We start from the raw sequence: 27,440 nt of genomic DNA on the forward strand, positions 1-27,440 counted from the left end.
TGTTTCTCCCAAACCTCTTCTCTGGCCCTGAATCAAATCTCTCCAGCCCTAGAAACACAATGTCCACTCTGAACACCTCTCAGGCCCCCTTTGCCACTTAGGCTTCACACAGGCTGTTCCCTCTGACTAGTAGACGTTCTCTCCCTTCCTGTTGACTGGTTCCTCCTCCAAGGTACCCAGTCTGTGCTTCTGGTTTATGTATTCAGAGGACCTAGTAATCTTTTAGTAATCCTCCATCATAGCACTGAGTGATAGGAGATGCTCAATTTCCAATTTGTGTCTTCCAAATGTGTTGTAAATAACTTGGGGACAAAGATGAGGTCTGCCTCATATTTGGCAGTCCCAGAAAGTGAGACAGAACCCCACCCATAGGAGATACCCAATATATATCTATTGATTAAATAAAAGAAAACTCTTCCAAAAGACTCACCCTTCGTAGCCATCCATGTACAATGGAGTTTTTGGTCTGTTGCCTGGAGGTACCATCACTCAGTGGTGGTGTCTAGGCCACTCTCTCTTGACCTCCTGACTCTAAACCCTGTGAAGCCTCTTGGCCTGTCCACACGCTTCTCCCTTGGAGCCACTAAAAAGGGTAGGATTACATCATCACAGAAAAGCACTGAGACTCCAGACGTCTATGGTCAACCTGCCTGGGAGGCTTAGGAGAGCCCTCGGGGAAAGGTCCACTGTCCTCTACTTGATCTCCTTTTTTGTCCAGGGGGCAATTAGAAAAGGAACAAGCAAATTGTTGAAACATTTTAAGGCAGGGTTTGGGAAGTTGTGCTTGGTAGGTAGAGGAGAGCCTGAGGATTTGAAGGAAAATGAAAGATGTCAACATGGGAGCAGAGGGCTCGCTTTGTGTGACGACAGATGGTAGAATGTGGGCAAGTGGTTGGAAATATATAAAAAAAGAAAATCTCCTAACCATCCACTCGTATTTCAAAATTTAGGTCAAGCATCACTTCCTGGTGGAGCCTTTCCGACCCTACACCTGGTAGAATTTCCCAACCGTGCTCCACACTCTATTGTATTTAAGAAACGCTTGTGCCACAACTAGGGACAAACTTGATTGCATTTACATGTTGTGATGGATAGCAAAAATGGCCACATGTTCTAATATGTATGTATCCATACATATTATATGACCTACAGCTCCCTTTCTGAAGAGCAAGATTCCTCCTCCAGTCCTTGAATTTGGACTGATCTATGATTCCTTTGGCCTTTGGGACAGTGTAAAGACCAATAGAAGCAGAGACCGAATATAATTAGACACATCGTGACTTGCTCTCTTACCAAAAATGAAACCCATCACTCTCAAGTATATTCTAACTCATAGTGACCCTGAAGGACAGAGTAGAACTGCCCCATAGGGTTTCCAAGGCTGTAATCTTTACAGAAGGAGAGTGCCATGTCTTTCTTCTGCAGAGCAGCTGGTGGGTACAAACTGATTACCTTTCCTTTAGCAACTGAGCCCTTAACCACTGCACCACCAGGGCTCCTCCTTGCCCTCTTGCTGCTCTTCAAACACTGAGAACCCATGGGAACAGCCCAGGCCACCCTAATAAATGACAAGAGACCATTAGAGAGAGAATCCAGCTGAGAAGATTTCAGGCCCTCTGCCCGCCAGCTCACATGGTGGCTGATTCCAGATACATGAGGGCGCCCAGCCGAGAGCGGCTGAGTCTGCCCCAGACCAGAAGAACCCCAAACTGCCAACCTTCAAAACTGTGAGTGAAGTAACTGCTTGTTCTTTTAAGGCACTTCATTTTTGGGTCATTTGTTATACAGCAATTGATAACTGATTTGTTAACTGGGCTGTTTCTCTCACCAGACTGCAAGGAATCTTTTCTTAATCATTTCTGTATCAACAGTATCTGGCAGAGGGTTGTTCATGTGGTCATTAGACAGTAGAAATTTCTTCATTTACATAATTTAAAAGTTTCTATCATTATGTTTTAACTTTTATAAATAAGATATGGCTGGATTTGCAAGTCTAAGCTGAGTGTACATGTTTTTTCCTTAGGTATTAATCCCTTTTTCTTGCTATTACTCATACATTTAGACATAATTCCAATATTATACTTCATATTCACTGTTCTTTTTTTTATTATTATTATTCTGCCTTTCCTGTTTTTTTTTTATTGGAATGGTGAAATTTCTCTTACTTTCTTTTTCCTTCTAGCGATTTGAAACTTGTATTTTCAATTCCTATTCTTTTATAGCAAACATGAGATCTTTGAACATTTTAATATTTGGTATATTGTATCAAGTTCATATCTCAATTCTCCTCTCAAACAGTAATTTTTTGCTAGCTGCCATTGAGGTGACTCCGACTAATGGTGAACTTAGGTAACACAGAACTAAAGTTTGCCAGGTCCTGTGTCATCCTCACAAGTGCCAGCAATTTAGATTCCATCATTATGGCTAATGTGCCAGTCCATCTCACCAAGGGTCTCCTACGGCCTTGTTGGCCTTCTTCTTCACCAACCATGATATTCTCCTCTAGGACTGATTAATCTGTCCTGATGACATGTCCAAAGCAAGTGAATTGGACAGTATTCTCTTGTGATCTGTAAGGGTTTAATTGGCTAATTTTCAGAAGTAAATCTCCAGGTCTTTCTTCCTAGTGTGTCTTAGTCTTGAAGCTCCACTGAAACCTGTCCACCATGGATAACCCTGTTGGTGTTTAAAATACTGGTGGCCTAGCTTCCAGCATCATAGCAACATCCAAACCACCACAGTACAGCAAACTAAGAGACAGGCAGTAAGCCGAACAGGGTATTGTTGTTGTTAGGTGTCATCAGGTCAGTTCTAATTTATAGTGACCCTATATACAGCAGAACAAAACACTGGCCAGTCTTGTGCCATTCTCACACTTGTTATTATGCTAGAGCCCATTGTTGCAGCCACTGTGTCAATCCATCTCACTGAGGGTCTTCCTCTTTTTCACTGTCTACTTTATCAAGCATAATGTCCTTCTCCAGGGCCTGGTCACCGCTGATAACATGTCCAAAGCGTGTGAGACAAACACTCACCATCTGTGCTTGTAAGGAATATTCTGGCTGTACTTCCTCCAAGACAGATTTGTTTGTTCTTCTGGCAGTCTGTGGTATATTCAATATTGTTCACCAACACCATAATTCAAAGGCAGCATTTCTTCTTCGGTTTCCCTTATTCATTGTCCAGCTTTCACATGCGTATGAGGCGTTTGAAAATGTCATGGCTTGTGTCAGGCACACCTTAGCCTTCAGAGTGACATCTGTGCTTGTCACCAGCTTAAAGAGTTCTTTTGCAGCAGATTTGCAATACATCATTTGATTCCTTGATTGCTGCTTCCATGAGCGTGGACTGGGGAACCAAATAAAATGAGATCCTTGATAACTTCAATCTTTTCTCTGTTTATCATGATGTTGCTTATTGGTCCAGTTGTGAAGATTTTTGTTTTCTTTATGTTGAGGTGCAACCCATACTGAAGGTTGTAGTCTTTGATATTCACCACTAAGTGCTTCAGGTCCTCTTCACTTTCACCAAGTTTGTGTTATCTGCATATCGTAGGTTGTTAATGAATCTTCCTCTAAGCCTAATGCCACGTTCTTCTTCATAGAGTGCAGCTTTTTGGATTATTTGCTCAGCATACAGATTGAATAAATGTAATGAAAGGATAGAACCCTGACACAAACTATTCCTGATCTTAAACCACATAGTGCCCCTTGTTCTCTCTGAAAAACTGCCTCGTGGTCTATGTACAGGTTTCAAATGAGCAAACTTAAGTGTTCTAGAATTTCCATTCTTTGAAGAGTTATCCATAATTTGTTATGATTCACACAGTATAATGCCATTTCATAGTCAATAAAACACATGGAAACATCTTTCTGGTATTCTGGTATTCTCTGCTTTGAGCCCAGATCCATCAGACATCAGCAATGATATTCCTCATTCCATACCCTCTTCTGAATCTGACTTGAATTTCTGTTGCAACTTCTTTTTTTTTTTTTTTAATAACTTTTATTAAGCTTCAAGTGAACGTTTACAAATCCAATCAGTCTGTCACATATAAGTTTACATACATCTCACTCCCTACTCCCACTTGCTCTCCCCCTCTTGAGTCAGCCCTTTCAGTCTCTCCTTTCTTGACAATTTTTGCCTGCTTCCCTCTCTCTCTATCCTCCCATCCCCCCTCCAGACAAGAGTTGCCAACACAATCTCAAGTGTCCACCTGATATAATTAGCTCACTCTTCATCAGCGTCTCTCTCCCACCCACTGACCAGTCCCTTTCATTTCTGATGAGTTGTCTTCAGGGATGGTTCCTGTCCTGTGTCAACAGAAGGTCTGGGGAGCATGGCCGCCGGGATTCCTCCAGTCTCAGTCAGACCATTAAGTTTGGTCTTTTTATGAGAATTTGGGGTCTGTATCCCACTGATCTCCTGCTCCCTCAGGGGTCCTCTGCTGTGCTCCCTGTCAGGGCAGTCATCGATTGTGGCCGGGCAGCAACTAGTTCTTCTGGTCTCAGGATGATGTAGGTCTCTGGTTCATGTGGCCCTTTCTGTCTCTTGGGCTCTTAGTTGTCGTGTGGCCTTGGTGTTCTTCATTTTCCTTTGCTCCAGATGGGTTGAGACCAATTGATGCATCTTAGATGGCCGCTTGTTAGCATTTAAGACCCCAGACGCCACATTTCAAAGTGGGATGCAGAATGATTTCATAATAGAATTATTTTGCCAATTGACTGCAACTTGTTTTTAATGATCTTCAGCAAAATATTACTGGGTTTTGATATTAATGATATTGTTTGATAGTTTCTGAATTTTGTTGAATCACTTTCTTTGGAATGTGCACAAACATGGATCTCGTCCAATCGGATGGCTAAATTATTCGGCATAGACGATTGAGCACCTCCAGTGCTGCATCTGTTTGTTGAAACATCTCAACTGGTACCTGTCAGTTCTTGGAGTCTTGTTTTTTGCCAATGCCTTCAGTGAAGCTTGGACTTCTTCCTTCAATACCATCAGTTCTTGATGACATGCTACCTCCTGAAATGGTTGAACATTGACCCATGCTTTTGTGTGTGTGTGTGTGTTTGTGTGTGTGTGTCTGTGCAGTGACCCTGTGTATTCTTTCCATCTTATTTTGATGCTTCCTGTGTTGTTCAATATTTTGCCCGTACAATCCTTCACTATTGCATCTCGAGGCTTGGATTTTTTCTTCAGTTCCTTTAGCTTGAGAGATGCCAAGCATGTTCTTCCCTTTTGTTTTTCTAACGCCAAGTCTTTGCGCATGTCATTATCATACTTTGTCTTCTCGAGCCGCCCTTTGTAAATCTTCTCTTCAGCTCTTCTACTTCATCATTTCTTTCATTTCCTTTAGCTACTTTACGTTCAAGAGCAAGTTTCAGAGTATCTCTGACATTCATATTGGTCTTTTCTTTCAGTATAAGGGCTGTATTTGAGGGTACCATCATTTTTATAACTTGCAAGTATCCTCTGTCAGGGCAGTTATTGACTGTAGCTGCGCACCACCTAGTTCTTCTGGTTTCAGGCTGATGGCGTCTCTGGTTTATGTGGCCATTAAGGGAAGACCTGTTATTCAAGGAATTATACTTAGAGCAAAATTTGTATATTTATGTATAATTTAAAGCTTCTCCTTTAAGATTGCCTTTCCCTGAACAGAAAGCTCTCACCATGTCATTATGAGAAATACTCTTTCAGTGTGAGGCAGAAAGAGATGTCCATATTTGAAAGTCCGATGGTACAAATCTCAGTAGCCAAGACACAATCACATCAACTGTGTGTGTGGGTGGGTTGTATATGTCAACATAAGGGTCTGTATTTTTCTGAGTATGAAGGTAGGATTGGCGAGTTAAGGAAGAAAGATATGAAAGCATCTTGGGAGTGGAGTGCAAGCTCCGTGACAGAAGCTGCAGCAGGGGATCTCTCAAGAGGGTTTTAGAGGCCAGTTAGAAACCTAGGAAGCAAAAGGAAATAGGGCCAGTGGAGGGCAGCGCTAGAGTAGTGGTGGGGGGTAGCAAAAATAATGGTAGTGAAGAGGGCAACAAAACTGCCCTGAAAGGAGTGGCAAATTAAAGATCCTAGACAAAATTCAGGTTAAGAAAAGTAGGAATGTAAAAAAATTCTATCCTTTAGCTCTCTTTGCTGTGAGGGTTTTTTAGGCCCTTCGGGAGATGTGGGGAGAAGACATAGGAGGAGAAGGGGAGTTCCTGAATCTAGGGGAGGAGTCTGCAAGCCATCTTCTGCCCTCAATGATGTGGGCTCTGGGCTCCTTCAACTTCTCACTCCCAGAACCTCCTGAAATATTTTCTTAATTCTTCACATAGTACATTAATATCATGTCATTAGAAAATATAATAAGTACGCTTCTCTCTAACCACCCTTTCCCCCATCGTATACTCTCTGCACTAGTTGTCCACTGGCTTCCTTCCTTTCCACCAGGTACAGAGCCTAAACAACAGAGTGCCTGGAAAGCTCTCGAACTCCCAGTGAATTCTGTAGCTTGATCCCTCACTTATTCCTACATTTCTTATTGATATAAGAATTTGGTTAATTGCCTACCAAATGACAGGAAATGCTTTCTCAGGGCGCTCCTCCTTATGACCTTATCCATTCCCAATTCCTTCATCTTGTCCTATCACGGCTCTCTTTTCTGGTGGAAACCAGACCCTTTGTTCCGTAACACACATCAATCTGGGACAATTTTTCCTCTCACCCTTATCTAGAGTCTTAGAGAAAGGCCTCTTCCTTGTGTATCACTGTTTCATCCTCTCTGGGTGAAGATGTCCAATCATAGTGATGTTCTGAAGGATCTTTATCCCTTTTCCCAGTTCTTCATGATGCATGACCGTTTGATGACTTGGGGACCCCGGTTTAGTCCAGAATTTCTGTGATAGAGTAGTTCCAGGTGCTCTCCCACAGGATCTCAGATCGACACCCTCTCCAAAAGAGTAGGTGAGATCAGCATGAACGGCATGGCTTCCATAACCCTGTGTGACATCATTCCTGACATTGCTCAGTTCCATGAGCCCACTTTAAATAGAAACACAGCAAAAACAAAAATATGAAACAGTTCAAGTAGGAGCTTGAATACTGCCAGTCCCAGACTGGGAAAAGGGGGCTTAGATATAAAAAAGGAATTGCAACTTTTCTCTGCACTCCATTCGTTACTATCCCTTGGTGGGGAGAGAGAGAGTACAGGGAATCGTTACAGTGTGACCAGGAGTTGATTTGTCCAAAACTTTTCATTTGACTCTCTTGGAATCATGTCTCTCCGGCCCTGGTCATACAATGTCCGCTCTGAACACCTCTCAGGTCTCCTTAGCCTCTGAGGCTTCACACAGGCTCTTCCCCGTGACTAGATTTTCTCTCCCATCCCATCTGATGGCCTACTCTCTGGTGAAGCATGGTGGTTAAGAGAACTGACCCCATTGGAACAGATTGGGCTTATGAGCTCACCATAAAATGCTAAGACTCAGGAATTTGTGGTCAGCCAGAATGGGAGGTTTAGGAGTTGACTTGGGGAAAGTCCATGACCTCTGCATCTTCCAGGCTCTGCTTTCACTCTGGAGCCCATTTAGAAAAGGAGCTGGTAAATGGAGACAGCATTTGAGGAAGCAATTAAGAACGTTGGGGTGCTGATGACTTCTCAGAGGAAAATAAAAGTTTCAACAGGGAAATGCTAAGGTCTACTCTTGTATGACTCCAAACTATAAATAGGGACGAGTGGTTGGAAAACAGTAGAACAAAAGATGATCTGCATCTGGTCACAAATGTTTCAGATGCCTCAGTGGCTTCAGCCTGTCTCCTCAGACTTCTCTCTGGAGAAGACATGGGGCTTCCTGGACCCGGGCCTTTTGTCACGCCTTAACTATCCAATCATATTCTCAACTTGGTTCAGACATCACTTCCCTAAATATCCTCCTGGTAGATTTCTTCACTTCTTGCTCCCTACTCCATTGTACCTGCAAAACCCTTTACCACAGCATAAAACACAATTGCATTTACTTTTTGTGGTTAATGTAAGAAATGTCTACACATTCATTCTCTCTCTGTGCCCATGCCTTCTATGAGACTCTGGAGCGCCTTTCATTAGCAGTAGGAGTCTTTCTCCATCCCTTAGTTGGGGCTGACATTATTGTTTTGGACATTGGGATGGTAGAAAACCTGATAAAATGAGAGAGTTGGAAGACTTTACATTGAGACTTCCCTTTTGTTGCTCTTAAACCCTGAGAACTCATGGGAACATCCTCAGGCCAGCCTGCTAGATGATGGAAGACCAGTGGAGGGAGGATCTAGCGGTTTCACTGACTTGATGTTATGAACTGGCTCCCAGCTACCTGGAAGCAAATTGTAGACACATGAGGAAGCCGTGTTGTGAGCCACTGAGGCTGGCCCAGATCAGAAGAGCTCCAGACTGACAACTTGAAAAATTGTGAGCTGGTAAATTGTCGCTCTTTTAAGACACGACAATTTGGGGTCATTTGTAACACAGCAATACATGACTGATACAACTGTTAACTTGGCTGTTTCTCTCACCAGGCATTGAGGGAAATTCTCTGAGTCATTTCATCATCAAGAGCAACTGCCATAGGGTCTCACATGTAGCTGTTATAGTGTAAATGTTTGCTGACTTCATGGATGAATGAATAATATGAATTGTAAGTGAATCAGCACAAATTCATGTGTGCAAGAAAACTTGATATTTCTTTAAATAAACTGAATTCCGACTCAGAGCTCTCGGCTTACAAAATTGGGGTAAAATTTTAACCTTACTTCTTTATAGGGGTATATTTGGTGTTGGTTTATTTTCTAGGTACCCCGGGGTCTAAAGAAGGACCAAGGTTTGGAGATCTTTAACACACCCATCGCCTCAGCCTATGTGGGTGATCTCTCTAGAAGCATTGTCTCTGCTGCTTCCATTCTCAGATGGAGCATGAGAACCTTGGCAGGGCTGGGAACACCATAACGTGGTTTGTCTACTTGTGTGCCTGCATTACCCTTTGAAGTGCTGCCACCTACCCCAGGGCATTATCAAGAAGCAGGCCTCACCCCTTCCCAATGTGTAGGTCTCTGCTGTCTGACTCCCACTCTTCCCCTGGGTTCCAGTTCACTCAGTGTGATTACTCCAATGAGCTGAGACTCTTACAACAGACTCTTCAGAGTCTCGAAGTTTCAGGGCTTTAACTGTGTGTCTAATTACCTCTTGAAATGAGGTAGGGAAGGTTGAAAAACATAGGAAGATTTTATTTTGAATTTAATGTTTCAATAAAATTTCTTGCCATGCATTTTCAAATGGTTCTGCCTAACAATTCCCTCTGTTCTCTTACAAGATGCAGGACAATGAAGAGGGAATGTTTGTTGTGTCATAATCTCCAGGATGCAAAGTGCACATGGGGTCCATTCCCCCCGATGCTCACACTTGAGCACCACACCCACATGGAATCTCTGCAAGTGTTACTGAGTCCCTCACACATCCACAGTGAACAACTTTCAGATTCTCATAAGCAGGAATTATTTGTGTCCTAAGACGAGGAACTCCTTGGAGACCCTACTGTGTCCTACAGGGTCACTGTGAGTCGGAATCGACTGCATGGCATCAGGTTTTGTTTTTGCTTTTTGGGGGGTTGGTTGATGTCAGCTGCAGGATAGAGTTTAAAAAAATGTTGACAGCATAGCAGGTAAAACCAACCAAATGAAACTGAAATGAAATGTCTTTTTCACACTTTCTGACCTCACAGTTCCTTCAAAGTGTTTACTTTCCACTGGGTTCAGAGGCGAGAGACACAGCTTGGGACACCTCCAAAATGATACGTCTCCCTCCTGATGTTAGGTAACATTACATACTGTTTGGCTGGTTTATCATCTGACTGTTCCACAAAAATAGAAGGCCCATGCAGGCAGGACCTTTCTGCTGTGTTGGTCAGAGTATCCTGGTTCCTGGCACCTAAGAAGCTTCCAAAAATGATATGTCTGATTGAATGAGTGGGTGGGTTTTTATAAAAACCATGGAAGAGTTCTGTTTATGTAGTTACAATAGTGAAAACAGGCATAAGGAAATGGAGACTAGGACTCGTATAACTCAAAGTTATGTATAATGAAAACAGAACTTGTTAATGAAGAGATAAAAAAATAAGATGTATTAGTAGAATGTACCCCTTCACTTTGGCTGGAGAAAGAGGTGGTAAAATTGGGTTGTTTTCGCCTACTGATTCATAGGTTGTATATATTTAATTGAAATGTTAGTCTTTCGGGAGTCACAAATATTTCTATTGAGATATAATTCACCCGCCATAACATTGCCTTTTATAATGTGCACAATTCTGTGGTTTCTAGTATATGGACAGAGTTGTACAACAATCACCACTGTCTAGCTTCAGGATATTTTCAGTACCCTGTAAATAAACGCCCTGCATATTAGTAGTCATCCTCATTACTCCTTTCCTTCAAGACGTACCAACTGCTAATCTACATTCTGTCTGTGTTGGTTTGTCTGTCCTGGATATTTCATGTAAATGGAATCATGTACCACGCAGTCATTTCTGTTTGGCTTCTTTCACCTAGCATAACGTTCTCAAGGTCTGTCCATATTGTGCCATGTATTAGTACCTGATGCCTTTTAATGGCTGAGTAATATTCCGTTTTACGAGTATACCACAGTTTATCTATCAGTTCATGACTTTTGGATTCTCTCCACGTTTTGGCTATTTATAAATAATTCTACTATGCAAATTCTTTTGTAAGTTATTATGTGAACGTGCTTCAGTTGTCCTGGATGCATACCTAGGAATGGGATTGCTATCTTGCATGCTAACTCTATGTTTACCTTTCTGAGCAAGTACCTAACTGTTTTCCAAAGCGATTGGATCATGTTACATGTCCACCAGCAATGTATGAGGGTTCCAGTTTCTCCACATCCTCACCACTTGTGTTGTCCATCCTATTGATTTGAGCCATCTTAGTGGTTTTGAAATAATAGTGCGTTTTGGTTTTGATTCGCATTTCCCTAATGACTAATGAGGTTGAGCTTCTTTTCATGTGATTATTGACCATTTCTATACCTTCTTTGGAGAAATGTCTATTCAAATCCTTAGCCTATGAATTTTTCTTCAGAGTTTTACCTGTATTTTTGCTTTCTTCATATAGTTTTTGATATGCCTAACATCTATATCTGTATCTTACCAGTTTTAACCTTCACAGCTTTGGGATTTTTAGAAAATCTTTCTCTTTTACCAATAAAAAGCAAAACAAAATCTCTCATAGTTTCTTCTGAAATTTCTATGGTGGCATATTTTACTTTTGAATATGTGATCCTTTTGGAATTTCGTTTCCTGAAAGCTGTGAGAAAAAGGATGAAAATATTTTTACAGGTGATCTAAATGATTACCAAATTGCTGCAAGCACTCCTTTTTGCCTTTTTGCATAAGCCATATCTTAACTGCATTTTCCCATATTCCATATGGAAAAACATTTTTACAGAAGGAGGCCCGCCATTTCCAGCCATTTCATTTTAAGGTTTTGCTTTGCTGGAATAGAAATCCCTTCGATACCTTTTCTACACAGCTGTTCTCATAGCCAATAAAAATTTTGTGTGAGTAGGACTCCTGTGAATTTATAAGATGAAGTTGAATTTTATAACTGGTTCCATGTGGTGCAGCCCAGCAGAAGGACAGACAGAAGCAGTAGCTCCAGAGGGAACAGAAGCTATAAGAACATGAGCCTCTAGAGATTTGCTGCTGCATTTCACAGAAAGCTCTAGACTTTTCTTTATAAGCTTATCATTATATATGGCCATCACCTTAGAACAGACGAGAATAGTGCTTTTTAAGTGAGGCATTCAGGACAGGACTGGAGAAAAATGTAGAACAAAATCCTAATTCAAAAAAAAAAAGCAAAACCCAGAATTGCTAGCTTGACAGAGACTGGAGAAACCCTGAGAATATGACCCCCAGACATCCTTTTTTAGCTCAATAATGAAGTCACTCCTGAGGTTCACCCTTAACCAAAGATTAGACAGGCCCATAAAACAAAATGAGACTCCTGGGGCATACCAGCCCAGGAAGAAGGACTAGAAGGCAGGAGAGGACAGGAAAGCTGGTAATAGGGAACCCAAGTTTAAGAAGAGAGGGTATTGACATATCTTGAAGTTGGTAAACAATGTCGTAAAACAATATATGTCCTAACTGTTTAATGAGAAGCTACTTTGCTCAGTAAACCTTCATCTAAAGAACCGTTAAAAACAAAAGTTAGGCATTCAGAAGGAGGGTGTTCATTCCCTAGGAAATAGTTAGACTTATGTGTTCTGGTGAACATATGTACCCATTTCTACTGGGTATGTATCTAGAAGTAGAATTGCTTGGTCATAGAATATATGGATGTTCACAGCTGTAGTAGATATGGCCAAAGCATTTTTAAAGTGGTTGTACCAAATTACACTTTCACTAGCAGTAGAATAGAATTCCAGTTGCTCCATGTTCTACCAAATAGTTGGTGTTTCCATTTTTTTTTTTTTTATTTTAGCCATTCTGGTGTGCAGGGTTAGGATCACATTGTGAGTTTTTATTAGAATTCCTCTGATAACTGATGTAGTCCCTTTCCATATGTATGCTGGCCATACAGAAATCTTTTATAGAGCGTTCAAGTATTTACTTGGCTTTCTATTGAATTCTTCTTTTTTTTTCTTTATGAATCATCCTTTGTATATTCTGGAACCAAGTTTGTAGTAGGATGTATGTATTGCAAATAACTTCTGCTTCCACATGAATTCACCCTTGTAGCTTGTCATCAACTTTCAAATTAAAAAGCATGCCTTTTACAAAAACAGGCAAATGTATAGAGACGAAAGTTTATAAGGGTTCCCAGGGGCAGGAGGGAGGGAATAAAGGGGTGTTATTGCATATGGAAACTGAGTTTCTGTTTACAATGATTGAAAAATCACACTGATTAAGGGTAGGGTTGCACAACCGATTAATTCCTTTTAATAGTGTGTACACCTGTACAACTCGTTCACTTGGCAAAGGTTTGTGTTATATTTACATCAACAACAAAAATGTATAGCTGCTGAGGCAAAATGATAGTACTGAATTGATGAGATGTATTCTTTTATTATACTCTTCTCTATTTTCTCATTTGTTTTTATAAGAAGTTACTGTTAAAATCAAAGGAAATAAAACGTTTGCATGATGAAAGTGGACAGCAATGACTATTCCACCCATTGTGTCCCTCTGAAGTTTAAATGAGGAACTACATGCCTCCAGCAGACGCCCAGCCTTACTTAGCACTCAGGAAATATTCATTTCTCCCTCTCCTCTGACTCATGGTCTTCTCACCTTGTTTATTTGCTCTTTTCTGTTTCCAACTGGCTGCATATGACCACCAGGCTTCCTGACTCCATCATTCTGCTTTCCATACCAATGTTATTGTAACCTTGGGATCTTGGGCAGTGGTGAAAGTTACACACTGTCCCTGCTATTACGAAGGGGACAAGGCAGTGCAGGTGGGAGGGGCAGTGGGGAAATTCGGCTTAGAGAAAGGACAGACCACCTTCCAGGAACCACACTGGCCTTCAGAGAGCTTTGTTGGCTGTGGTTCACCTGGCCAGCTTGTAGGCGTCAGGGTGCCCTAGGGCTCGGTGTTTAGTCCTCTCTCTCTATTGACACCCTCTGTCTGGAATGCCTCAGTGTGTCCACAGCCATTGGTCTGTAGCTGAGGACGTGAGATTTACACCTCCAGCCATTTCAGCTCCTCCTGGGTGCAGACTTATAGTCAAATATCAGCTTAAATCTCTGTATCGGCCTCTTCATGTATAAAATGTGCATTATAATGGTACATTCCTCATAGGGCTATCATGCAGAACAAATATCTTAGGAAAGGAGAAGCCCTTACAAGAATCCCAGCACCAGCGCATGTACTCAGTAAGTGTTAGCTGTTAGTATTATTACCTGACATCTCCATGTGGATATCTAACAGCTATGCCATGTTATCAAGGCCACGAAACAATTCTGGTCCCAACTCCATTCCACACTTATCAGTGAATTTCCCAAGGCTTCAGTGATGGGAGTCTGTGTGTTTTTCCACACAATGGACATGGGTGCGAAAGGTTGGCCAGGGTCTTCATAATAAGCTGCTCCAAAGTTCATATGAGTGGCCATTGAGACAAGTTACAACCAACTAATGCGGGAAAAAAATAGAACCACTCCTAGCTGCTCATGCTAGTATTCTCAGTCCAGAATATCTGGTGAGGGCACTATTATGGACTGAATTGTATAACCCCAAAAGGTATGTTGAAATCCTAACCGCCGTACCCGTAAATGTGACCTGATTTGGATATAGAGGATTTTAAAATTATATTAATGAGGCCATACCAGTGTAGGGTGGGTCCTAAACCTAGTCCCTTCTGAGTTATATAAACAGCAGAATAGACGCAGACACACTCAGTGGGAGAGGAAGACAGACAACGGAGCAGATGCACCTACAAGACCAGGAACACAAAGGGTGGCTGGAAGCTGCTAGAAGCTAGAGTAGACATGAGCCATACCCTGAATTGAGGCAGGTAGCCTCCTGAACTGCGAGAAAATAAATTTTTATTCTCTAAAGCCACCCAACTGTGTTATCTTTTTTTTTCCTACGGCAGCACTAGGTAACTAACACACATACCTGTGCTTATAAATCCAGCCCAGTGTAAAATAGTGCTCTCCCCTCCGTGGTCTAACCCACCTGGATCCCGCTGTTTCCCTGTCAGTGTCCTCTGCTTTCACTGAGAGCTGTGACAGAGTTGTCTTGATGCCGCTGCATAGACATTAACTTTATTTTTTACTTTGTATTTATGATTAACTAATATTAATTCTAATATTTTCTATGGTTTTTAAATTTTTCTGTGGAGACATTCCTATAATCTATGAATAATAAGAGTTATACGTTTTCTTTTTGTACTCCAGTGTTAAATATTTAATAGAAATAATGAGAGAAAGCATCCTTATTGCTAATGAATATTAAAGAGAATGTCCCATATTTCACCAGGAACTATCATGCTAGTTGTAGTTTTCCACATTCGGGAACTCCTTTTCTGTTCCATGTTTGCTCAGAGTTCTTATGTCTCAGTGTGGTTGGATTTTATCACTGCCTTTTCACCGTCTCTTGAGGTGAGCCTATGTCTTTTCTTCCTTAACCTACACATGTGGTGAATTAAATTGTTAAACCTTTAATGTTCACTCAAGCTTGCATCCTTTAAATAAACCCCTTTGATCATGGCGTATTACCTGCTTTATACCTTGCTGGATTTCTTTGCCAGCATTTTATGTAGGTTTTTGCATCTCAATTGCTTACTATGCTTGTCCTGTAACTCCTTTTACACCTTCCTTTTCTAATTTGGTATAAATATTAAAGTAGCCTTAGGGAACAAGTTGGGAAGCATCTCATAGTTTTCTCTTCTTTAATGACTGTGTACAAAATTGAAATGATCTGTTTTTTGCGTGTTTGCTGGAACCTGCCTGAAAGTGATCTACCAAACCCAAAACCAGTTGGCCATTGAGTTGATTCCATCTTTGTAGGGAGATCTTGAACTACTGACCCATTTTGTGTAGTGATTAAAGGCCTCTTCTGATGCTACTTTACTTAGAAAATTTTCACTGCATGTTTTAGGCTGTTAGGATTTCATCTTTAAATATTATGTGGTTATCACTGTTTTCCGCCTTATCCAGGTCAATTAATCCCAGATTTTCCGTTTTCCTGAAGTGAGAGTGTGTATCTACTCCTGGTACCAATTCCCTAATCTAAGACTTATTTGCAAAGAAAGATACAACCCAGCCTTGAGTCCATAATGTGAGGTTACAGTCTCATATTATGTGATTTTTTTTGTAGTTGTTTTTTTGTTTTGTTATTTTTTTTCTTTTACATATTCCGTAATTGTTCTTTTTCTTAAAATTTTTTTATTTACTTTTTTTTCTTTTTTCATTTCCCACCTATCTAGCAGTTTTAGGAAACCTGGTGGAGTAGTGGTTAAAAGCTACAGCTGCTAACTAAAAGGTTGGCAGTTCAAGTCCACCGGGCGCTCCTTGGGAACCCTATAGGGCAGTTCTACTCTGTCCTTTATGGTCCCTATGAGTCGGAATGGATTAGACAACAATGAGTTATTGGTTCTAGTGCTTTTAAGGTTGTGCATTTCAGGTTCAGGTCTTTAATCTAGCTGAGAGCCAACTCCGGGTTCAGTGTGGTGAGGTGCTCAGTTGCATCTGTGCATCAAGAGAAGGCGCTTCAAGAACTAGGGGAGAGGGCGGCAGGGATGCTCAGAGAGGGGCACCCGGGAGAGGTGCGGGGTCCTGGGCAGCCCTACCACAAGCTGGCGGGGAGCAGGAAAGAGCTGGCTTCAGGAGCCTTTTGTGACAGTCCCAGCCCACCCATCCCCACCCACACCTAAGACTGGCCAGACTGGCAGGTCCCAACAGAACTCGGGGACCCTAAGGCCATAGAGGGCGAGACCCAGGGTACATACCTGAGCCTGATCACAGCGCATATGATGGGATAGGAGGGCAGAGGAGGCATATGGGGACTTGGGTCCAGACAGTGGACACAGAAGGGTGAGAACTTGTGGTTAGCGTCAGGATCTGAACGTGGAGGCCTTCGAGATGCACTTCCTGGAGGAGAAGGTGAAGCCACAGAGGCCACACTGCCTGGCACCCACCCTGTCCCCTTCCCAGGGCCCCAGACTGGACTCACCGCCTGCGCTGCCCTAGGAGAGCTCCCCATGTGTGGTACTCTTAGTTTGAGGAGCAAGAGAGCCCGCCCTGGTCTAGGCTAGGGAATTTATTTCCTTTGCTCTCATCATGGGTGTGAGCGGACTCTTGTCTGCACAGACGAAAGACGAATTATCAAAATCAGCTCAAGACTCCAGATTTGACTTAGATATCATAAATTAAAACAGAGAAATACAACTTTAGCAATAAGTGCCTGCCTGGAGCCCAAGTTGCATTAAAAAACAAAAAAACCTGAACAAGATCCCAGAGGGAGTGAGTGATAGGAGCCTCCTTCTTTTGCCGCCCTCCTGTGGTCCCAATCTTTCTCTTTTCCCACCTCCCAAGACTGTATCAACTACTCTGAGATTTTTAGAATAAAGATACCCAGGAATATCACTGCTCCCACCCTGTGAGGATTTCCCCAGTGCTGGGTTAGACTAAGACTGAGAATCCTCCAGAGGCTTCCGGGTCCTGTGTACTGGACGATCAACACACCGAGGTTCAGAGCCACTTCATTTTTCCTGCAATTGGGCATGACCCCAGGACATGTCTCTGAGAGTGCTGACACTTCCAGAAGCCAATGACCCCCTCACTGAGTTTCTCTGTCTTGGTCTCAGGATCAGTCAGGACAGCTTGTCACCTCAGGAGTGTTTCTGTTGAAGGAAACCTAAGCAGAACTATGGGTTTGTCCCTCACACCCTGCAAATCTGCCTCCTCTGAGTGGGGCGAGGAGCTACTGAAACATTGAAATCATTAAAACTAGCAGAAGCCACAGCCCATGGTACTGGGAGGGAGAGAGAGGTGGAGAGGTATAAAGACCCAGTTGTGAAGGCGACCAGCGGCCAAGATGTCCGAAGCCGCAAAGCTGACAGAAGCTGAATGGCCTCAAACCCGCTGCTCCTGAGCCCATTTCTTCTTTCAATGGCAAAAGCCTTTCCCTGCTCTTATGCGACTGGGCTGGAAGGGCCTTTGACTTATAACATGAAGCAGCCTCCAGAGCCTCTTGGGGCAAGTGATGGTCAAGGAGGCTCTGCCCAATCCCACCCTGCCCTTCCCAGTTGTCAGAGGACCAGGAATTTCAGTCTTCCAGCTCCTGGGCTGATCTAGTGACTTGTAACAGGATTTCACTGGACCTCGAAACTTTGGAAGATGGGAAATACTGCCTGGGTCCTGGTCTCATTACAGAACTTACATACAGGATAAGAAGAGGAGTTTGGGGCTTGACACCTGACATCTTAGCAAAGGTTTCAGTTTGTTTAGGAGGGAAGAGGTAAAAGAAGGCAGTGTCTACTATGTTCTTTTCCATGTGTTTAGGAAATCCTCACGAAGAGCCTCTCAGGTTAAGGAGTGATGGGAAATGCCTTGGTTTACTCTTAAAATTTGCCCTTGAGGCATTTTCTTCATGGAGGGCATGTAAAATGTTGTCTATTCAAGGAAACACTCTAATTCTTATGTAGACTTTGTACAGAATGACTATGTATGAAAACTAAACTTGGTACTTCAGCAAAGAGGTTACTTCTCAGGGAAGGCCCATGGGGAAGTTTGTACCAAATTCTGCGGTGCTGCCATTATTCCAAGGAGCCCTGGTGGTGCAAAGTTTAAGTGCTTGACTGCTAACCGAAAGGTCAATGGTTTGAACCCACCCAAAGGCTCAAAGGAGTAAACATCTGGCAATCCTCTCCCATTAAGCTTAAAACTCAGGAAACCCTGTTGGGACAGTATTGCCTTCACTCTGGGCCTCAATGACTCAGAAATCCACTCGATAGCACCTAGCAACAAGAACAACAAGCCATTGCTCCCAATGTGCCTGAAACGCCTCTCTGGGGAAGGCCGGCCTTCAGAGCCAGCTCATGGCCACATCGGAATTGAGACTCATTTTTTGTTACCACACCTTATTTTGGGTCCCAAAATTTAGTTTCCATTTTATTCACCAGACTTGACTACAGACATCTTTCAGATATTGTCAAAATTAATTCTATTCTCTAGTAATGATTTTCTGTCAAGAGTATGTTCCCAAGCATTTCCAAGAGACTGGAAAAACTTTCCAAAGAGTCATGTCCAGCGCCATGTTGTGCAGTGACTACAGTATTAACACAGTATATTTACCCACATAGTTCCCATGTTTTCTGCTTTCCTGAAATACGGGTGAAATTCCAAGTCTACCTCCTGAAGCACTTCCATTAGCGTCTCGTTTGGGAGAAGTCTGGTGGCGATGAATTCTCTCAGTTTTCCTTCGCTAAGAATGGCACTATTTTTTCTTTACTCCTGAAGGTAATGATTGGATATAGAAATCTGGGGTAATGTTTCTGATCTTTCAGTGTTGAAAAAATGTTTTTTCACAACATTTCAGCCTCTGTGGTTTTCTGATAATGAAGAAAGAGTCAGTGAAATTATTTTTCCCATGTGAAATCTATTGTTTTCTCTCTAGCTTCTTCCTGGGTATTTTGTTGATCTTTGTTATTCTGCAGTTGATTATGATGTACTGTATTTTTGTGCAAATAATGCACACATTATAGATATTCTTTGCCAACTGAGCCTTCCCCTTCCCGGGTACTCTTATGAGAATGGTGCCTAATTTTATTTATTTTTTTTATATGTTGGTGTAAAAAACTAGCATAGCATACTTGCAAATATGCCGGTTTGGGGGGAGGGGAGCGTGTGATTTGCAAAAAACACGTAACACAATATTTGCATAAAAATATATTTTCACATAGAATTCTTTAGGATTAACCTGTTGGGGTTTGCTGACCTTCTGAAGCTGTAAGTTTACGTCTTTCATCAAATTTGGAAAGTGTTTGCCCAGTATTTCATCAAATATGTTTTCCTACAGCACACATTTTCTCCACTTCTTCTGGAGTTCTAATAAATAAACAGACTTTTTCTCTAATTCTTGAGGCTCTGTTCATTTTTTTCCATATTTTTTCTCTCTTTTCAGAGTAAATATTTTAAACTCATCTTTTTTTCTCAGTCATCACCATTCTGCTCTTGAAACTATCAAATGAATTTTATTTCTACCATGTATTTTTACCATGTAAAATTTTCCTTTGCAAATAGCACCTATTATCTTTCCATTTATTTAAAAAGTGTCCGTGTTATTTCTTGGAGAATGATTAGAATAGCATTTTAAAATCTGTGTCTTATGATTTCAAGACTACAAGTCTGGCTTAATTTTATGAGAATTTTTTTCTTTTTTGTTTTTTGTTTTTAGCAGTCTATTGACCCAGTTATGTTCAGGCTCCAAGTTCTGTCCCATCTTCTGTATTCTATGGTTCAAATGTAAGTTCAATTTTTGAAGGCTTTGCAGCTGTATTCAGATCTAATCTATGTGAGCCCCACTCAGTCTGGAACCTTGATGGTGTTCTAACCCATAGGGCGCCTCTTAAAGGATTTGATAATGCTTCTTAGAGTCAGGGCAATGCAGATGCATCTGGGGGGTGAACCAGGATTTCATAGCAAGTCTGCAGAATCTCTTTCTTGCACAGTCTCCTCTCTTTATTTCTCTGCTGCTGTCTGAGTTCTGAAGGAGTGCTTTCCTGGCCCACTGGCAGGAATGCTGGGGCTTTAATCTCTTCATTCTGTTGTACACATAAGTGACTGGTTCTACCTATGGGGCCAAAGCACTGGATGGACAACCAGCCAAAAGGCTGGCAGTTGGAACCTGTCAAGAAGCACCTCAAAAGACAAGCCTGGTGATCTGCTTTTGAAAAGTCTCAGCCTTTGAGGTAGAATTGACTAGGTGCCAGTTAACAGCAGAGAGAGAGAAAATGTAATGGAGCTTTCTCTACAATATTTGGTTCTTCCATACTCTGGTCAGAGAGAAGGATTCTCCTCTGCCAGAGTTTCAGGTGTCTGCCCACCTGCCCACCTGCCCGTCTCTCTCCTTTATGGACCCTCTATCCCATTTATATGAGAGAGGGCTTCTCTTGGAGCTATTTCTGTCCACAACGGATGTGCAGCTCTGGGATTTGGGCTCATTTAATTTCAACCTCTGGAATGTTCATACTCTTTGTTCTGGTTTCCCGCCACCTCCCCAATCCACCTTCAACAGTTTCCCTTGCAGAATCCTCATATAGAGTCCCATGCATTTGTCCAGATACTTAGCTGTCAGATACCAGCATAGCCACCGGGGAAGTGCTGGTTGTGGTTGAGGGGGAGGGACTGTACACTGAAGGAGCTGCAAGATCTGGCTGCCTTGTGTGAGCAGGACGGGGGTGTGCTGAGGGACGAGTGCTGAAGGTGCTGAGTCAAGGGGAGTTTAATATAAAGTTGGGTCAAGGAGAGTTTGTTGACAAGGATTTATTGCCGTAGCAAGGGTTCTGGAAATGGGTTTAATATGCTGTGGGATTGCTTTTGGAAGGTTGGAAAAGGCAACGGCCCAAATTCTATGAAATCGAAATGCCAGACCTACTGTGTCGGGTGTTGGAAGAAGAAATAAAAGCCTCCAATATGTGGGCATTTCTTGGAGGTCCTGAAGGACACCCATTTCATCAAAAGAATAAGGAACGTGGAGATGAGGGGAGCACCAGCAACATGGAGCTTATCCAATATGTATCCTTTGCAGGGGGTCCCTGGGTGCCACAAACAGTTAAGTGTTCTATACTAGCTGAAAGTTTGGAGGTTTGAACCTAACCAAAAGAACCTCAGAAGACAGTCCTGACGATCTGCTTTTAAAGGATCACAGCCTTGAAAACCCTATTGAACACTTGTACTATGCCCACATGGGGTTGTCATGAGTTAGAAATGACTTGATGACAGCTAACAAGAACAATTCTCTATAGGATCAGGTTTTAGTGGGAGCTGGGCTGCCTAGTAGCAATGTAAATCCCAGCTGAACAGAGGCCAGGTGGAAGTACTTAACTGTCAGAAACAAGTCGTGTGTAGATTACCATAAAGGTCAGTAGCTCAGAGTATTAGTTATCTCTTGGTGCATAACAAATTCTCCCCAAACTTATCAGGTGTGAGATAAATGGAAAAATATTAAACCCATTCCGATAAATTTGGAACTAGACAAAAATTTTGCTATCACTCAACATAGTTTTTAGGTGAAGGAATAAACTAGAAAATTTAAATAACTAGTACAAGTATTAAAAGAGATATTTAAAATAATGATGATATAATTATATACCTGCATAAAAGACAAATGCATCAAAATCAATGGTTTCTCTCCAGTATAGAATAAGGGTCTAAAATTGGCAAGGGTGGGAAGGGCAGACCGTTCTCTTTCCCTTACTACTTGACTGTACCACACTGTGTCCAAAACTGTAAAATATTTAGCAAAACATTGTTTTAACCAGAGCAGCAAAGGACCTCTATGAGGGAAAACAGTGTATTAAAGTACATAAAATGAAACCTGAATATATGCAAAAATATGCCATATTTTCAAATGGAACGTCTTGTCGATTAAATGGAGGTCCTTAAAACTAATATATAAGTGGAATGCATTTCTAGCCAGAATATTAAGATAGTTGTTTTTGAACTGTATACAGTAATCATATGCTACAAATACTACAGTAGATAACAAAGAATAGATAACAAAGAATATTCCTGTTGTTACGAGACTTGGAGGCAATTTTTGACTCAAAGCCATCCCATTTGACTGCCCCATAGGGTTTTCTAGGTTGTAATCATTATGGGAGCAGAACACCAGGTCTTTCTCCCTTGGGGACACCTGGTGGGTTCGACCTGCCACACTTTCTTTGGACTAGCAGTTGAGCACTTAATCGCTGCAAAACCAGGGCGGTTTTACCAAAGTAAAACATGAAAAAGCAGGATAGTGACAGGTGTCTACCTCTTCGGGTAACAGAACAAATTGATATTACATAGCATAGAAGCTGACAAGTCGACCAATGAAACAAAATCTGTTAAGAAGTCACAATAACTTACAAAGGTCGTATTTCAAGAAAATTATATTTATTTAATAAATGGTGCTGACTCAAGTGATCGTTCTGGGGCACAAAGCTTGCAAAAATGTGATATACAAATCATAGATTTGGGAAATCATGTGAAATGGAGATGACAAGCCTTAATAACAATTTCCATTTTACACAGAAGGATAAAAGTTATGCACTTGAACAATGAGCAGTGAATTCAAACAGTTCATTCAGAGTAAATCCACATGCCCAGTAAACATAGTCCAAGTTCAGAAAATATCAAACTGCCAGTGAAACTGGCACAATTTGAAAATCAGCACCACCTATAGCTGGCTGGGCTGTGGGGAGAAGGATGCCCTGAGAGGTGGCTGGAGAGGTGCATTATGGCAGCCTCTAGGGGAAAGATATGGCCATGACTCTGTACTTTTAACATTCTTTGAATTGGAAATCTCACTCTGTGGAGTCTATTCCACAGAAACAAATCCTGTAGTACACAAAGGATAGTTATTATTAATATGACGAAACTTTGACTGTCCATTGATGGTGGAATGATAGATAACTTATGGTAAAGCTACATCCTCAATAAAACAGGGAGTCATTAGAATGAAAAAGAGTTGTAGTAGTTGAGTGGGAGAAATCTCTATGAAGTATTATGGAAGTATTACTGAAACAATCAAGGTGCAGAGAAGTGTATATAAAATGAGCACATCTGGGTTAAACAATATCAATTGTTTGAATATGCTTGAATACCTGTGTATGTTTATGTGTGTGTATAAATGAGAAGACGAGGGTACATGCAAGTCTGTGTGGGCTTGTTTAAGCAAGGATAGGAGAGACTACTTACCACATTGTTAACCTGAATTACCTTGGATTCACTTGTGGGAAAGAACAGGGGGAGGAGAGTTAGAACATGCAGGAAGAGTGGACTTAAAAAGCATGGATGATAATGTTTCCATTTTAGTGGTGTTATGTATGGACAAATAAATCTGTCTTGAGCAGAGAAAGCCAGAATATTCCTTAGAAGTAAGGATGGCTTTGGACATCTTATCAAGAGGGACCAGTCCCTGGAAAAGGACATCATGCTTAGTAAAGCAGAGGTCCAGGGAAAAAGAGGAAGACCCTCAATGAGATTGATACAATGGCTGCAACAGTGTGCTCAAATATAGCAACGATTATTAGGATTGCAGTGACCGGCCGAGTTTTGTTCTGTGGTGCCTAGGGTCACTGTGAGTCAGAACTGACTTGATAGCTTCTAACAACAACATGTACAAGTCCAGATAAAGTGTACTGAATTGATATCATCTATTTAAATTATTCATGTAAGTTAAAGACCCAAAAATATAGTGTTAGTGCCATATCTAATGACTTACAGAGAATCAAGGTAGAATGTCAAGTGAAAGAAGGGGCAAGAGCAATGTGGATAGAGTGAGACCAAGTTTCCATAAAAGCAAACATCCCAGCAGATGTACTTGTGTACCTGTGACTGTGTATATGTGTCCCTGCAGAGAAGTGTAGGGAAGGACACATATGTGTCTATTAACATTGGATACCTTGTGGGAGTGGGAGCAAATTACATACGAGGGTGGGACCCTGACATAACTTTTTTGTCATACAAATCTGTAATCTCGAAAATGTAATAAAAAACAATTTCAGAACTTTGGAAGTTGATAAACATCATAGATACATGTATATTTTAATGTGTTTCGTTAGATATTTTAAATAGGTGAAAATTTTCTATAATGACAGACAAAAGATTTTAATCACTGGAAGGAGAGCACACCACAGACAGTAATAATCAGATCCAGTGCATTTCTTCTTGTTCTTGGAACCAGTGAGCTCTTCTGGTCTCTATAACTGGAAATGACCAAAAATAATTTTGGGAAGTCAGTAGAGTTACCCCTCAAACACGTTTGCAAGCACATGTCTACAGCTAAATGTAGAAGGCTGGACACCATGTGCGATTCACTAGGTAACTCATGAGGCTCCGGAAAATTCTCTTTCCTGGATGTGCTGGTACCACCTCCTCCCTGCCTTGACCCACTGTATAACCCGCCTTTGTGCATTCGAGGCCCTTTTCAGGTCTGAGCCTAGAGCATAGAGGACATCAACCGGGAAAGTAGCTTTTAAGAAGAAAGATGTTGATCAAAAGACTTCAGAAAGCAGTACCTCCCCAGCCAGCCTCTCCCCAGCCTGGGAATGCCAACCCCTCCCACCCTGATACCTCTGAGAATCTCTGATTTTTTGTTCTGGATCCTTAGGAGACTGCAGAATTTACCTGGTCTGAACACCTTGGCTCTTCTCTGCCTGTGGCCCTCTCCCTCACAGGAGCTGTCTCTGTCACTCTGAGGCATACACACAGGACAGACTGTGGATGGAGGTGCCCATCCTAGAGGTCCTGCCCTCCTTTCCTCTGCCCTCTGAGGTCTCATCGCCCAGAGAGATGGATACATCCCTGTCATGTCCAGGGCTTCCCCACACCTGGGATTTGATGTTGTGACTGAGACTTGGTCTTTTTTGTCCACTGTTGAGCCTGGGCCTGAATTTCCCTCTTCACATCCATACCTGTGTTCTCGCTCTTCTCCCCAGGTTAAGAACCCTCTCCTCTCTTTTGCTTCTTTCATCTCAGATGGCCTTTTTCTTCCAGTTCTTTGACCTCGGGACAGAACAGATTTGACCACGGAGGGGGGGGGGGAATTAACGAGATTTATTGACGTGTCAAGAACTGGAATGTACAGCTTTATTTAAAGGAGAAGAAAAAGTTCCAAAGCTCTACCCCTTACCCGAGGACATACTCTACAAGAAATACCCTGTAAGCACTGGATCAACTCTTATCCAGAAATGGTTAACACCCAGGGGGATTTTTCTACACCACCTCCCACTTACATTCCCCTAATGAGGCAACAACAATGCATCCTAATCAGAACCCCAAATTCACCCTAGGAGACCAGAAGACATGGCTGGGGTGAATTCATTTTCCTTCACCGGGCCCTCCTCTCCTCCTGCCAAGCCTTACCTCTTTCTCTGCCTGTATGCTGCTGGGAAGGGACCCAGAGTCCTTGGTTTAGGGCTTTATGCCCACTGCTCACCTGCAGGCAGGTTTCCTGACACCCTGCCATCTCTCTGATTCTTTCTCCTCCAAAGAACTCACTGATACCCCCTTCACCATCACACCTCACCAGGGTCCCCCTTAGCCTCCCAAGTCCCACTGAAATCCCATTCCCCTTTCCCTACTTACTCTGTGCTCATCCTTAGGGGTCCCAAGACCTCACCATCAAGATGAGGCCTGTCCTGTCCTCTCCTGGGCCAGGGGAGCCTCTGAGGGGACCTGGTGTCTGTGTTCAGCTATCTGGGGCTTCTTCCTTAGGGCTGGAGGTCTTTGTGCCCTTAGGGTGGAAGGCTGGTGGTCACAGGGGAAGGAGGCTAAGATCTTCCAGGGGAGCTGGGTTAAACGAACCTGAATGGAGGTCTCTCATGAAGGGCCCTCGTTTCCAGCCCAAAGGCCCTGCTCCTCCTAGTCCCAGGGTGCTAGCAGGTCTTTAGGTCCTTCCCCCTCTGGCCTTGGTGCTGCACCTTCTGCGGCCTGGCCTGCCTCTGCAGCCTGTCCAGCTGGTGCCTCAGCCTCTTCAATTCTTCTCTCTGCTTCTCCAGCTGCTCCTCCAGGCGCCTGCAGACTGCTCTCATCTCCCTCACCTCCCTCTTCTTGGAGGCCATCAGGTAACGCCTGGCCAGCAGGTGGCAGCGTTGGGGCCTCCCCTGGACTGAGCCTGGCAGCGGCCTCTCCAGCAGCTCTTGAAAGAAGACCCGGCAGCTGAAGCTCTGGCTCACACCATGCGCCGCGTGCGCAACCAGGGCCTCCCGGGACTGGAACAGGCGGCCGCAGGCCACGCAGCGGAAGCCGCGCTCACGGGTCACCAGCCACTCCGGGGTGGCTGCGCGGGGGCTCTCCCCATGCTTCTCCCCTTGGTCGGTGGGGTCCGAAGTACAGGTCTGGGGCCCCTCCTGCCAGGGCTCCAGGGTGCTGACCAGGGACTCAGTGTTGGCCAGACTGGGGGCAGAGCCGATGGTGCTCTCCTCAGAGAGCTCAGCCTCAAAGACCTGGGGCATCTTGCCCACGGGGGCAAAGGAGGTTTTGGTCTGCCAAGCGACCGCCGCCCCCTTGACTGTGCGCATCTGGGTGAAATATGCGCACCTGACCCATTGTTTCTCTGAAGTAGCCCTGTAGCTGGAGGAGTGAGAGGTCTGCTCGGTAGAAGATGAAGGAAAAGGGCTCTCTGATGCTTTTGGAATCTTCCTGGGCCTGGAACTTGGGCTTTTTGCTTGGGATGTTGTTGATTCTTGGGCATTTTCCTCTTGGATAGAGACCTCTGAGAATAGTAGATTTAGTTGAGCTTTCAGGGTCCTTATCCTCACCTGTGACCCCAAAGCTTTGGTCATAGGGACCCCTGGAGGCCTCTCCATCACCATATCCTCCACCTCTGCAGACCCCATGCTTTCTTTCTTCTTCCCCAGAGACCCACCACCCTTTGGGGGCACTGCTGTGGAAGACAAAGTCTCCATTGTAAGGTGGCACTGTTTATGGTAGTTCATTTTTTAAGAAATTATTTTTCTTTAATTCCACATTTATTGAATTCCAATGAATTTGTTCCTTCGGAACTTAGAAATGACCTCATTCCCCTGAAACTTCATAATAAATGTGTGACGTCATTGAAAGAAGTTTTCTATGAGGGTGATTTTCTTAGTAAATTTGGGGTGTAAACGCTCAAAGGAGAGCAATGCTCACCTCTTTTCAACCTCTTTTACTGAAAGGCTGTTTTACGGAGAAGTTATACTTAAAGAG

General features: G+C 42.8%; 1 protein-coding gene and 2 long non-coding RNA genes across 7 annotated transcripts in view; 1 reads left to right on the forward strand and 2 right to left on the reverse strand.

Moving 5' to 3' along the window:
* Positions 1 to 27,440, forward strand: part of LOC135229515 (uncharacterized) — a 1,091,601-nt gene that overhangs the window by 971,474 nt on the left and 92,687 nt on the right. The window lies entirely within an intron of this gene.
* LOC135229514 (uncharacterized) overlaps positions 1 to 27,440 on the reverse strand; it is a 947,039-nt gene that overhangs the window by 847,360 nt on the left and 72,239 nt on the right. The gene's annotated exons all lie outside the window — the stretch shown is intronic.
* On the reverse strand, positions 22,731 to 27,086 carry LOC111749182 (protein FAM170B-like). Its single transcript, XM_023542483.2, has 2 exons — positions 25,166 to 27,086; positions 22,731 to 24,457 (listed from the first exon to the last, which is right to left on the reverse strand). Exon 1 carries the CDS (start codon positions 27,065 to 27,067, stop codon positions 26,129 to 26,131), a length of 939 nt encoding a protein of 312 aa, XP_023398251.2. The 5' UTR covers positions 27,068 to 27,086; the 3' UTR covers positions 22,731 to 24,457; positions 25,166 to 26,128.

This window comes from Loxodonta africana, unplaced genomic scaffold (genome assembly GCF_030014295.1).
Source record: "Loxodonta africana isolate mLoxAfr1 unplaced genomic scaffold, mLoxAfr1.hap2 scaffold_33, whole genome shotgun sequence".
NCBI classification, from domain to species: domain Eukaryota; kingdom Metazoa; phylum Chordata; class Mammalia; order Proboscidea; family Elephantidae; genus Loxodonta; species Loxodonta africana.